General features: G+C 46.8%; 1 protein-coding gene across 4 annotated transcripts in view; it reads left to right on the forward strand.

Annotated features, from left to right (window-relative positions):
* The window catches only part of LOC133446208 (uncharacterized), a 30,012-nt gene extending 17,833 nt beyond the window's left edge, over positions 1–12,179 (forward strand). For 3 of the 4 annotated variants that reach the window (XM_061724156.1, XM_061724158.1, XM_061724159.1), the window contains 4 exons: positions 1,704–1,775; positions 4,092–4,778; positions 4,876–4,947; positions 11,278–12,179. In XM_061724156.1, coding sequence (XP_061580140.1) covers positions 1,704–1,775; positions 4,092–4,778; positions 4,876–4,947; positions 11,278–11,354 — 908 coding nt within the window. In that variant the 3' untranslated portion in view covers positions 11,355–12,179. The remainder of the gene's footprint in view (positions 1–1,703; positions 1,776–4,091; positions 4,779–4,875; positions 4,948–11,277) is intronic. The other variant, XM_061724157.1, reaches the window with a different exon arrangement.
* Positions 12,180–14,274: the final 2,095 nt, after the last annotated feature.

Below are 14,274 nucleotides of genomic sequence, written 5' to 3' on the forward strand. Positions count from 1 at the left end.
GTGAACTTCGCTCAGAGCTGCTCTCAGCCAATGTCCTTGATGTTATCAGGCGGCTCGGTACAGTTCTGAAAACAGGTCCACAGATGTTCGTGGGAGAGGGGAGGGTTAGTGGGGGCAGAGTCACCTTGTTTACATTCCACCAGGAAGATTGTGACCAGAGCAATCAGCCAAACCGCTCTGTCAAGGCCAGATTATAGAATCAACAATTATATTGCAAAAACAGGCAGCCTCAGTAATTTTCCATCTGCCTTTTAGTCTCTGGTTCATCAATGGCGACTCCAATCAGACGAATTTGTGATCAATTTCCACCAAGCTGAGCTTCCAACTTCTCCAAGGTCTTATCCATCTTGCCAATGAGCTCAAAGACCGCCGCCAGCCTGCGATTCTGTTCGAGAATCGCATCCAGCTTACGGCTTTGCTCACCCAACGTTAAAGTCTGAGCGTTGATCGCCTTGCTTGACCCTTCAGCCACGTCCGGCAGCTTTGAAAGAGCCAAAACGGCTGTCGACAACTTGCGCGTTTGTCGGTAGACCAGGAATCCCCCTCCTCCTATCAAGAGGATGATCGAGAGAAATCCTGCTATCATAAATCCAATGATGAAGGCATCTTCAACGTCCTCGACAGACGGAATCGCCAAGCGCAAAGGTTTCCAGTATTTGTAGGAATCCATTGTGTATCCAGCAAAAAATGTCCCATTGGGGCAAGAGGGCTCCCTTACCCCCCCCTGTCTTCTTGTCGCAAAAATTTGGTCAATTGTGCTGAGAGACCAGTTAATCAATTCCATGATTGTAGAGTTTCGGAGGAGTGAAAAGAAGAGACTCTGAAGACGAGACAAACAAAAGCAGTAGCAGGGCAGATAGATAAGGGAGAGGAGCAGAAAAAGTGTCCGCCTTCGTCGAGAGCCGGAAGATTTGCTAAATGAATTAGAAATTCAGCCTCTGGGCCATGTCTTTATCTTCCCAGTCTCTAACCTCCTTATCTATGCGGGATTCTGAGTGGGCGGGGCTATGATAATGAGGCACTGTGCTGATTGGCTGCCTGAATGACGCGATACACCGCCACAAAAAAATGGCAGAAGCTCCGGCCGGTGGAGTTAGTTGTGGGCGTGGTTTCACACATCGGAGGCCAACCGATGTAAATCGCATTTTCGTTACGTAACGAAAGGGAGCAGAATCTGAGCGGCTCGTAGAAGCCACACCAGACTGGACGGCTCATCCGGGCGGCTGTACAGACACTGCAGAATTTGGTTGCTTTCCTCCTTTTCTGGGTTGGCAGGCTGAGGGGAGACCACTTTATATATGTTAAAGCAAGAGAAAAAGTGTTTTTCATAATAGGTCCCCTTTAAAGCGACGGTGCGAGTCACGTGACCCCACTAGTGGCACGAGTGAGTGAGGCCGAGGTCCTCCTCCGACACAGAAGGATGGCCGGCCTCAAAACGTCCTGCAAGTCCTGGTCCACACCCGAGTTACCCAGTAACCCCTGCTCTTCATCATTGCCAATCGATTGATTAACTTCCCCTCTGGGACTAGTGAAGGATTTTGAGTTGAAAAAGACATTCTGGATGGTTGTATTGTGTTCATTATGTCAGACGGAAGGTAAGAAGTCGGAACTTTGTCTGAAAAAAGAAATCATAGGATATAAGACATTCTGGAAGTTTCATATGTGTTTCAACAGTGGACCATGAAACCGTCTTATCCCTGCAGATTACAGATGTGGGCTCTGGACGTTAACGGATCCTGACAGACCTGCAGAGTCTATGGCCACAGAGCAGGAAGGTGAAGTAAATCAGAATCAGGTTTATTGGCCAAGTCAGGTCAAACAAGACATGGAATTTGAGTCGGTTATTTTCACTCACTGTACAGTTATAGGCAATAGGCAAATGACAGCTCTTATATACAATTGTTTTTAAAGTGAAAGGTGCAACAGTGTAGGTGCAACAGTATGAAGTAGACATGATTATTGAAAGTTGCATTGTTACAGAATATGATTGTGGTTGTTGTTGTTATTATTATTATTATTATTATTATTATTATTATTATTATTATTATACCTATTTTAAACAGGCCTTGAATGCAACAGCAGGAGTGCTGACAGGAATCAGCAGGAGAGACCACGTCTCTCCAGTGTTAGCGTCGCTCCATTGGCTACCTGTAAAACTCAGAATCCAATTTAAAATTGTATTACTTGCATATAAAGCCCAAAACGGCTTAGCCCCGCATTATTTACAAGATTTGATAGTGCCTTATGTTCCTGGCAGAGCTCTCCACTCTCAGAGTGCAGGTTTACTCGTAGTTCCTAGAGGATCTAAATGTAGATTTGGAGGGCGGGCGTTCTGCTATCAGGCACCACTACTATGGAACCAACTTCCAATCTGGGTTAAGGAGGCTGACACCACCTCCACCTTTAAAACTAAACTTAAAACCTTTCTGTTTAGTAAAGCCTATAGTTAGTGTTTAGTAAACATCTAGTTGGTGTTAGTAAACCTCTAGTTAGTGTAAACTCTAGTGTGTTAGAGTCAGTAGTCATAGTTGAAGCTATAGAATAAGACTATAATAGTTAGTCTCAAATATAGCTTTGCGGTAGATATGCTGCTATAGGCTTATGCTGCAGGGGGGCACCGACATGATCCGCTGGGCGGTGCCTCTCACCCTTATTCTCCTCTCCTTTTCCCTTCCTCTCTTCTCCATTACCATTTTTATTTATTAAAAATATCTCATAGCTATCATTTTTGTCCACCGTTCCTGTAGTTTCTTGTGCCGGCCCCCCTTTTTTTCTCTTTTGTGCATGTTTGCAGGCTGGAGCCTCGGGAGCTGCGTTCTGGCCTGCGGTCCCGGTCCCCCCCCCCATCCCTGGTCATCCCATTGCTGCTTCCACCTGCCTACATGGATGTCTGCCGTGTGCTGCTGACGCCCCCCCTCTGATCATCCTGTTGCTGCTTCCGCCTGCCTGCGCCCCCCCCCCCCCCCCCCCCCCCCCCTCTGGTCATCCCGCTGCTGCTCCCACATGACTGCTGTGTGCTGCTGACGCCCCCCCCCCCCTCCCCTCTGGTCATCCTGATGCTGCTTCCGCTTGCGCCTCCCTTGACTGTTTGGAAGAAACCTTTAAACCAACATAGAGCTGTCCTTTTAATCTCAACAACATGCTTTAACCTGTGCAATAAAATGCTGATATACAGGGTCAAAAGCAGCACTGAGGTCCAGTAGAACCAGTATGGACACTAATCCCTTATCTGAGGCCATAAAAAGGTCATTCGTGACTCGAACCAGTGCTGTCTGTGCTATGATGCATTCTGAACCCTGCAAAACCTCCAACAGATCATTTCTATACAAATGTACCCCTTTTCCACCAAACTGGTTCCAGGGCTGGTTCTGGGCCAGTGCTGGGGCTGGTTGACAACTCGTTCAACTTGAGAACCAGCTGAAACCGGTCTGTTTTTCCACAGCTCAGTGAGCCACGTCATTACGTCGCTGCAAACGTCAGTTACGTTGCTGCGTTTGCGTGAAAGTTGAAGCAACAACAACATATATTTGCTCTAGTACGGACTTGGTCCACATAGCACCTCCGTGGACCACATCTCTAAAAGACAGGTTGTCTCCAGAATTTTAGATACAAATGGAAGGTTGGAAATTGGTCTATAATTAGCTAAAATGTCAGGGTCAACAGAAGGTTTTTTAAGTAAAGTTTTAATTACTGCAACTTTGAAAACCTTTGGTACACATCCTAAGTTTAGGGATAAATTGATCTGGTCCAGTATTGTAGGGCCAATAAGAGAAAGAACATTTTTGAGTAGTCGAGTCGGGATGGAGTCGAAGAAATGGCTTGCGATGGTCTTTGTCTTGATTATTAATTTACGAACAAGGAGTACTTATGTGCAGGTGAGAGTGCGTACGGCTGTCGAAGGTCACATTTTCTTCCTTTCCTGCTTTCAAAGGTTCCAAACTAACTTAAACTGGAGTGTATTCAGTTGGCAGGCTGCCGAGCTGCTGTTCTGGGGGTGTTTTTGAATGCAGATCAGCCGGCCAGCGTAGAAACGTAATAACTCCCCGAACAAGCTGAGCGAGTGTGTAAAAGCTTCTTGTCTCTATTCTCAGAGTTAAGTCCTCGGCAGAGTCCGGTCCTCGACCCAGAGCAGCCCAGCAGTGGACCGCCAACCCCGGAGGAGAGTCCGGCCCACGATCTAAACCAGCCTAGCGGACCACCAACCCCCGAAGAGAGTCTAGTCTACGATCTAGACCAGCCTAGCGGACCGCCAACCCCCCAGGAGAGTCCGGTCCACGATCTAGACCAGCCTAGCGGACCGCCAACCCTCCAGGAGAGGCTGGTGCACGATCCAGACCAGCCTAGCAGTGGACCTTCAGCCCCCCAGCAGAGTTCAGTCCACGATCAAGAGCAGTGCAATAATGGATTTCCAGCCCCCCAGCAAAGTCCGGTCCACGATCCAGGGCAGTGCAGCAGTGGACCTTTAGCCCACAAGGAGAGTCCGGTCCACGGTGTCCAGTACTCTCCCGAACACGTTAACTGTTGCAGTCTTGCTGCCTCACCTCCCTCGAGCAGCTCGATGATTCCTCCGGCTGAACCCGTCTACATGACCCTGTCCCCGTCTCCTTCCCCTCCCCCCGCACCCGCCTCGCACCCAGAATCAGGGTCCGACATTGACTCCTCCCTTTTCTGGAGGAGCTGCAACACCGTCGGCTGCACGCGGGCCATCGTCGATGGCTTCATGAGTGGGATGAACGAGATCTTCGGCAGAGTCCAGACCGAGCAGGCGAGCCAGGAGGGTAAGAGAGGAACACCACATCGTCCCGGGAGACTGTTGACGTTTCTGCCTCAAGTTTATTTTTGTGTTTCAACGTAAAGACCATCTTCTCCCTGCAGATTACGACCGGGCGCTTGCGGTGATCACGGCTTCTGGCAGACTTGCAGAGTTTGTGGACAGGCAGCAAAAAGGTGAAGTAGACGGCGTTGCGATGGCTTGTGGTGGTCTTTGTCTTGATTGTTAGATTATTTAAATCAGCGTGTGTTGCTACCTCCTTGAACCTCCACCTTATTGTGGTGGAGGGGTTTGTGTTGCTCGAATTATCCCAGGAGCTATGTTGTCAGGGGCGTTACGCCCCTGGTAGGGTCCCCCGTGGGGGGGGGGGTCCCGGCACAGCACATCCAGGTGATCGCCGCGGCTTCGTGGCGCTCGAAACCCGGATACTGCGATGGGGGGGCTGATAAGAGGGGGGCCGAGGAAGGCGTTGAGAATGAGGGAGGTGTGGTTATCAGCAAGTGTGTGTAAGCGGTAAGTCCGTGAACTTCGCTCAGAGCTGCTCCTCAGCCAATGTCCTTGATGTTATCAGGCGGCTCGGTACAGTTATGGAAACAGGTCCACAGATGTTCATGGGAGAGGGGAGGGTTAGTGGGGGCAGAGTCCCTTGTTTACATTCCACCAGGGAGATTGTGACTGGAGCGATCTGCCAAGTCGCTCTGTCAAGGCCAGATTATAGAATCAACAATTATATTTCAAACAGACAGACTCCAGTCATTTTCCGTCTGCCTTAAGTCTCTGGTTCCTCAATGGCGACTCCAAACAGACAAATTGTGATCAATTCCCGCCAAGCTGAGCTTCCAACTTCTCCAAGGTCTTCTCCATCTTGCCAATGAGCTCAAAGACCGCCACTGCCTGCGATTCTGTTCAAGAATCGCTTCCAGCTTACGGCTTTGCTCCCCCAGTGTTAAAGTCTGAGTGTTAGTCGCAGAGTTTATCCCATCAGCCACGTCCGGCAGCTCTGAAAGGGCCAAAACAGCTGTCGACGAGTAGGCTAATCACCCGCAGGAAGGACAGTGACAGGCTGGTGCAATGTGGACTGGGTAGCAGTCGTGGCGGGGTGCCTCGACGACCTAATCCCTGGACCAAAACCCTTGCAGTGCGGACATGGATTGTCACCTCGCTGGGGGGAAGGAGCTGGAGCTTGTGCGTGATGTTGAGAGATACCGGCTAGAGATAGTCGGGCTCACCTCCACACATAGCTTGGGCTCTGGAACCCAGCTCCTTGAAAGGGGCTGGACCCTCCACTAGTCTGGAGTTGCCCAGGGTGAGAGGCGGCGGGCTGGTGTGGGCTTGTTTATAGCCCCTCAGCTCAGTAGCCATGTGTTGGAGTTTACCCCGGTGAACGAGAGGGTCGCTTCCCTGCGCCCTTGGGTCTGGAAAAGGTGTCTCACTGTTGTGCCTACGGGCTGAACAGTAGTGCGGAGTACCCGGCCTTCTTGGGGTCACTGGGAGGGGTAGTTGATGGTGCTCCAACTGGGGACTCCATTGTTCTGCTGGGGGACTTCAACGCTCACGTGGGCAATGACAGTGATTGGGAGGAACTGCTATTGGACTTCTGTGCCAGTCACAGTTTGTAACAAACACCATGTTCGAGCATAAGTGCACGTGGCACCAGAACACTCTAGGCTGGAGGTCAATGATCGACTTTGTTGTTGTTTCATCTATCTTTATATGTCTTGGACACTCTAGTAAAGAGAGTGGCTGAGCTGTCTACTGATCACCACCTGGTGGTGAGTTGGAGGTGCTGGCGGAGGAAGAAGTTGGACAAACCGGGCAGACCCAAACGGATTGTCTGTCAGGGAAGTCTTCAATTCTCATTTCCGGGAGAACGTCTTTCGGGCACTGAAGGAGGCTGGGGACATTGAGTCCGAGTGGACCAGGTTCTCTGCCTCCATTGTCGACTCGGCGGCTCGAAGTTGTGGACGCAAGGTCTCCAGTGCCTGTCGTGGTAGCAACCCCCAAACCCGGGCTTGAACACCGGAAGTAAGGGATGCTGTCAGGCTGAAGAAGGAGTCCTATCAGGCCATGTAGGCCTGTGGGATTCCTGACGCAGTAGATGGCTACCAGCGGGCCAAGCAAGCCGCGGTTCGGGCAGTCCTGGAGGCAAAAACTCAGGTCTGGGAGGAGTTCGGGGAGGCCATGGAGGAAGACTTTCGGTCGGCCTCGAAGAAATTCTGGCACCTCAGAAGGGGGAAGCAGTACTCTGCCGGCACCGTTTACGGAGCGGGTGGGGATCTGTTGACCTCGACTGGGGACATCATCAGACGGTGGAAGGAATACTTTGAGGATCTCAACTAGGGCTGGGCGATTATACGATCTCGATTTGTGATCGCGATCAAATTAAGCTCGATCACGGTGATCAGCTGTGGGTCTACTTTCTCGATCACGTGCAAAACATGCTGCAGCAAAGTGCACGACAACCAATCACAACCCGCTTTCCTGGCACCGCGCTGTCTGCATTAATTGATCATGCAGGACATGCCGCGGCAAGTTGCATGACCATAGGCAGTAAACTAGTCACATCTGCCTCCCCTGCACTGGTGGGAGCAAGCGTGACCAGAGAGAATAAAACTACAAGACAACAACCGCAGGCTAGCGTTAGCTTAGCTTCGAGCCGACCGGGACTCACGGTTAGCGGTTATTTATTTATTTATTTCGCCGGACAACTTCTTCCGAGCGTACAGGAGGAGGGTGTGATGGATTCACAAAATGCCCTTCGTGATGGATGTATTGTGTATTCGAACCGCACTCATTAAAGTTGTGATTCGCTCTGCTTGTACCACAAATTACTCTGATCACCGCCGACTTCAGAAACTCCGCGGTCCCGACATGGGTGTGTGTGTGCGTGCGTGTGTGTGTGCGCGCTCAGCGGAGTGATTGTGTCGGAGCGCGGAGGCAACAAGCAGAGCTCAGCATGATGACGCCGTAGGCTCTGCGTTGGTGTAACGCGGGACCATAAATCAGCCTTAAGTCCCTTTAGGCTAATACTGTGAGAAATAACCTCTCATAATAGCGGTACTACAGTTAATAAATGTAATAAAACTGCCGTTTCTGCTGGCTACTGAGTCCTGTAAGTGGCGAGTGAGTTTTAACTCCTTAATTACCAACCAGCGTCAGAGTCACGCACAGTACACAAACTGATGTTAGAGAGCCACCTGTTGGTCAATTTAAGCAACAGCATCGCCAGCTGCTTGACAGTGGCTCAAATCATATTAGTTTACTGTTTTTGTTTTTAATAATGTCATTGCAATTTTATCTATGCAATTGTGAAAAAAATGGCAAAATAAATGAAAAACTGTGAACAACCGCATTCCGTAGGCTATTCAGTACTCAGTATTCAGCCAAGTCTTTAAATTTTATTCCGCTTCAGTTTCGGCCTCAAATTTTCATTTTGGTGCATCCCTAGTTTTTTCGGTGGGTACCACTGGTAGCATTCTGGATTCTTGTTAAAACATGCTATTTGCTTTATTTGTTAATAAAAAAAAAACGAATCTCTGGTTTCTTTCTATTTTATTCCAGAAGGGAGGGGGGGATCTTCTGATTTAAAAAAAATCGTGATTAAAAATCGAGATCGTTCAATATGGGAAAAAAAATCGTGATCACTTTTTTTGCCATATCGCCCAGCCCTAATCTCAACCCGACTGACATGCCTTCCACTGAGGAAGCAGAGAGTGAGGACTCTGGGGCGTGCTCATCCATCACCCAAGCCGAGGTCACTGAGGTGGTTCATAAGCTCCTCAGTGGCACCGGGGGTGGATGAGATTCGCCCTGAGTACCTCAAGTCTCCGGATGTCGTAGGGCTGTTTTGGTTGACACGCCTCTGCGACATTGCATGGAGAAAGGGGATAGTGCCGCTGGAGTGGCAAACCGGGGTGGTGGTCCCTCTGTTTAAAAAGGGACCGGAGAGTGTGCTCCAACTATAGGGGGATCACACTTCTCAGCCTCCCAGGGAAAGTCTACGCCAGGGTACTGGAGAGGAGAATACGGTCGATAGTCGAACCTCGGATTCAGGAGGAACAATGGGGTTTCGTCCCGGTCGTGGAACACTGGACCAGCTTTACACCCTCCGCAGGGTGCTCGAGGGTTCATGGGAATTTGCCCAACCGGTCTACATGTATTTTGTGGATCTGGAGAAGGCATTTGACCGTGTCCCTCGTGCCATTCTGTGGGGGGTGTTCAGTGAGTATGGAGTCCGGGGCCCTCTATTAAGGGCTGTCCGGTCTCTGTATGATCGAAGCAGTAGTCTGGTTCGCATTGCCGGCAGTAGATCAGACTTGTTCCCGGTGCATGTTGGACTCCGGCAGGGCTGCCCTTTGTCACCGGTCCTGTTCATAATTTTTATGGACAGGAGGTGTAGCCAGGGGTCGGAGGGGATCCGGTTTGGGAACCACAGGATTTCGTCTCTGCTTTTTGCGGATGATGTTGTCCTGTTGGCTTCATCGGAACGGGACCTTCAGCATGTGCTGGGGCGGTTTGAGGCCGAGTGTGACGCGGCAGGGATGAGAATCAGCGCTCCCTTACCCTGGATTCACACTGAAAGTGTCACGAGCGTCATAGGCGTCCGGCTGCCATTCATTTTCTTTGAAAGCGCACGTTGGAGGCGTCCAGAGCGTCAATTTGAAGTTGAAAAATCTCAACTTTATGCAAATGAACAGCAGCGACGCCGAGGCAGCGTCCAATCACAGACCGGGATTCCCGAAGCAAGAACCCTCAATGCAGATTGTACTTTCATGTACACACAAACGTACACTCATTCACATGCACACATGAGCAGAGCTGTGCACTAACACACTTATTTTATCAGGAATTAATATATTTCATCCAGCAAACTGACATTTTTGCTGATTTGACTGACGTTTTTACCTGAACTGCTCATGTGAAACACGTAACTGATGGTTGAGGGGCTGTATGGTCCGAACGATTTTATTTGCTACATCTATCCAACGCAAAATAATTAAAAACCGTGCTTATTAATCACAAAACACAGTTTTAAAAAATGTGACCAAATCCGCTACGACCCGGTGTGTCAGTGGTGTTCACTGCAGACAGACTGCAGCTTCACCGGGACCAACGACTAGTCGATGGTTGCTGTTGATCCGGGACCAAACTTGTTAAAGAGAGCATCAAACTCACTCATATTTACGCGGAAATAACGCTAAAATATAAAGAAGGCTTCCCAAATTGTAATCCATGGTGGAAGAGGAAACTGAAGATGTGCACGCTATATATAGATATGTGTAGACTATACACTGTTCCCTCCAGTTCTGCAGCGCAGCTTTAAGCCCTGCCCACTGCAGGCGTCAACAGACTATAATGTGAATCTACCAAGCAGCGCGATGCAGGCGTCAGGAGATTTTTTACGCTTTCAGTGTGAATCCAGCATAAGAGATGAGAAACTCAGTCACTCGGGAGGAGTTCGGAGTCGCTGCTCCTTCACATTGAGTCAGCTGAGGTGGCTTGGGCATCTGTATCGGATGGACGCCTCCCTAGGGAGGTGTTCCAGGCATGTCCCACCGGGAGGAGACCCAGGTCACGCTGGAGAGGCTATTGGCGCTTTTCCACTAGTACCTACTCAGCGCAACTCGCCTCGTCTCGCCTCCACTCGCCTTGTCCTCGTTTGTTTTTAAACACCCAGATGTTTTAGATATTTTAGACCGTACTTGGCACCAATCACCAATACTTGGGCCCGCGGTTTGTCCTGGCAGAGCGCAAATGAAACTGCGATGCGTTCACGGTAGTATGTGGAAGTGGGAAATGTCAAACTTTAAAGTGTGGCTGTTGAACTGTACAGTCTGGCATAGTTTATTGCTTTTATACTGCGATTGGTACCAAGTACGGTCTAAAACAGCTTTTTAAACAGAAATGTGTCACTAATATCAGTTTTTTCCACTGCCAATCACGTGAATATGGTGTATAAACTGAAAAAAAAGATCTGAAACTGAAAAAAAGATCTGAAACTGGAAAAAAAAAGATCTGAAACTGAAAAAAAAATTGAAACTGAAAAAATAAGTTCATGATCAAAACTTGAATTTTCAGGTTAAAATCTTAGTTTTTCAATTACAATTTTATTTTCAAATTAGCAAAACTTTTGGCCTTGATTTGGCTCCATAACTCTTAGAACCTCGGCAGAATAGATACAGAAAAAGTATCTACTTGTTACGCCTCCACCCGCCTCCACCCGTAGTGTAAAAGCGCAAAACGGGGGCGTGGCGAGTCGAGTCGCGCTGAGTAGATACTAGTGGAAAAAGCGCCAATAGTCTCTCAGCTGGCCTGGGAACGTCTCGGACTCCCCTCGGAAGAGCTGGAGGAAGTTTCTCGAGTTTTCTGAATGGAGTTTTAGTTTTTATTGAGACCCTGAAACTCTTTTCTCCTTTTATCCAGTCTGGATTAGAGCTAATTAAATAAACACGTGCACGTCATTGTCGTCATCAACAACTTTAAATGAAAACTTTCTGTCGTTACAGAGTTGCAGAGGAAACAGACAGAACTTCAGAGAGCAGCAGAAGCTTTGCAGACCGTCGTATCGACGCTGAAGAGATGAGTTGACAAGCTGCCGCTTCCTGCCGTCTTTCAAACGTACGATTTATGGTTTACAGGCGGGTGTGACGCCGGAGCTGGGAGAAAGTGTTTAGAAACCGTAACAGAATTATTTCCAAACATGTTCCATATTTAGTTTTATGAGGAAAATCAAATGCTTTTTATATTCCGTTTATATTCCGGTTGTTGTATTATTTATTGTTTTCAAATGTTGTTTTTAACGGAAATTTCAAACTTCCTAACCAGGAATACGTTTTTATATTGTTGAAATTACTGTAGGTGTTGACTTAATTTTACTTAAAAGACCAAACAGTCCTCTGAACGTTTTTTCAGAAACAAGAAATGCGTTAAAGAGCTCAAATACACATTAAATAAATCTTAACCTGAACAAAGGTTCTGGGGGAAGAAATGATGGGAATGCTACAGAAGTAAGAAAAATGGAGGCAAATTTAATATTCTCCCTATTTAACCTTTTATTTTATTCATGTAATCTTCAGTAAATATATTTTTGCTCTACTGTGAAGTTGTTGAATATGTTTGTTGGAGGAAACAATTGTTTTAACTTTTCCACCAGTTTCTATGAACACATTTGTAATGCGAGCGGAGCAACCCAGTCCCCTGATCTTCACTCAGACCAGACGAACTTTATTTGTCCTTGAAGGACATTTGTCTCAGATGGAAGTGCAAAAAGATCCAAAACAATCGTAAAAAACCTTGTTCTGACTTTTATAAAACCAAATCTTTCATGTCAGATTAAACAATGAGGTTCTTTTCTCACCTCAGTCTTTCATGAATTGTGAACTGACAGAAATAAAGACGACAAACTGTGTTTTTTGTGTTTTCCTTGCAAAGAAGAGACGTTTGAGCAGATCGAAGCGGCCGAGAGGACCGTCCAAGTGAGACGGGCATTAGATTTAACGGGAAAGAAAACTACATGTAACACGGTTGAAGGTGTGGATTTTCAAAATAAGATCCAGGTTGGTGACGTCTCGGGGTGAGATTAATCCGGACAGTCGTGCTGAGTGACCGTCTTCACTGGACTCAGACACGAATAACGGCTGGACTAGTCGGAAACATTTCTGACAGAGAGTTCAGGAATAATAATTAGGGCCCGAGCACTGAGGGTGCGAGGACCCTTTTGTATCTGTAGTGTTTATTATTATTATTATTTATTATTATTAAATTACATATTTCATGGGCGACGGGCATGGGTCAATAAGAATGGGCTCAATAAGGCCACCTACTTTATGTTTTTCAACGAGCCCCACAATATGCTTTGACCTACAGCGATGACATTTATGTGTCTATAGAGGGAACACGCATGATGTCACAGATGTGACTTCACAGCGGGTTTCGCCCACTGAGTGGCAGCAAGACTGAGTTTCAGTTTGAGCAACTGGAAAACATCTAAAATGGGAAAGAGCTGTTGTACGATCGACTGTACTCATAGATTTAGCAAGAAATCTGAGTTATCGTTTACAGACTGACGAAAAATAAGCTTAAGAGAGACAAATGGGTCGCTGCAATTGGCAGAAACAACTGGATTCCAGGCACCGAAACGTGGATTTGCGGTTCCCATTTTGTATCAGGTAATGTTGGATTTTTGGGTAGCTAACGTTAAACGGTCAAATCATAGAGTTCGGTGTCCTCATTACTTTAATTTCACCAACAAATCCTGCCTTAAAGTCGGACCAAGAGTCAAGACTTTTGTATGCCTTCAAGCTTTGCCTCATGTATTTCCCCGGCGTAGAAATAAAGTACATATAAATATCAGGAAACTGGATTCGTGGCCAAATATTAATGTCCATGGACCACTGGTTCTTGGGGTAACTGTACGGGTCACTGTCAAGTCCAACTGCCTTTAATTGAATTACTGGAAGTATGACATTTATATTGCTGGGAACTTGACAGAAGAGAATACGATTGTAATGTGATTGTCAAATTCCAAAGTCTTTATTTTGAACATGATAGTGTAAAGGTAACAGAAATGCTTGTAACATTTGAACAATGAATGCCAGAGAGACACTTGTTTTTGGGAGCGGCAGCAGTCATGACATGAAATTTGAATTATATATGAAATGTGATTGTTATTTAATATGCAATGGAGATGCAACAATTAATTGACTAATCATTGACGTATTTACTATTGAATTAATCGCCAACTTTTTCGATAATCGACTAATTATTTTGAGTCCTTTTTAATTTAATAATCAAAAGCCCAAATTCTCCGATTGCAGCTTCTTAAATATAAACATTTTATGCTTTCCCTTTCCTTGTCTTCTTGAGCTTTGGGGAACAGTGATCAAAATTTTTCACAATTTATCACCATTTTATAGACCAAAATCTGAACAGATTGTTTTTATTTACCTTTTGTACCAGTAGCAGCTAAATATCAGAAGCAAAGTGGATTCAAATCTTTCTTGTGTTTTATTATATTCATAAGGTCAGACAGTGTCTTACTTTCCAAGTTGAGTCTCTTTCATAATTTTCTCTTATATTCACTATAGTAATCTGGCATTAAAATAATTTACAGATAAAATAATAGTTATGTTGTCGAGTCCTGTTGTGACTTTTGCATTGAACATTTTTATGAGTGGGGGAGAGAAAGTGTGTGTGTGTGTGTGTGTGTGTGTGTGTGTGTGTGTGTGTGTGTGTGTGTGTGTGTGTGTGTGTGTGTGTGTGTGTGTGTGTGTGTGTGTGTGTGTGAACCTCCACTACGCATTCATGAAGCGATTGAAGATGAAACTCAGAACTTACCCGGCAACAAAAACACTATTTTCTGATTGGCTGGCAGGTTGGTAACTCCAGAGAGCCTGATCAACGCCGCTCGCAGCTTTGTTATTTTTATTACAACTGCGGACAGATCTAAATGTTTTGAATCCCTGTTTCTGTGTTTTTCTCTGTTTTTCCATGCGAGTGTGTTT

The sequence above is a fragment of the Cololabis saira genome, chromosome 6, assembly GCF_033807715.1.
Source record: "Cololabis saira isolate AMF1-May2022 chromosome 6, fColSai1.1, whole genome shotgun sequence".
NCBI classification, from domain to species: Eukaryota; Metazoa; Chordata; class Actinopteri; order Beloniformes; family Belonidae; genus Cololabis; species Cololabis saira.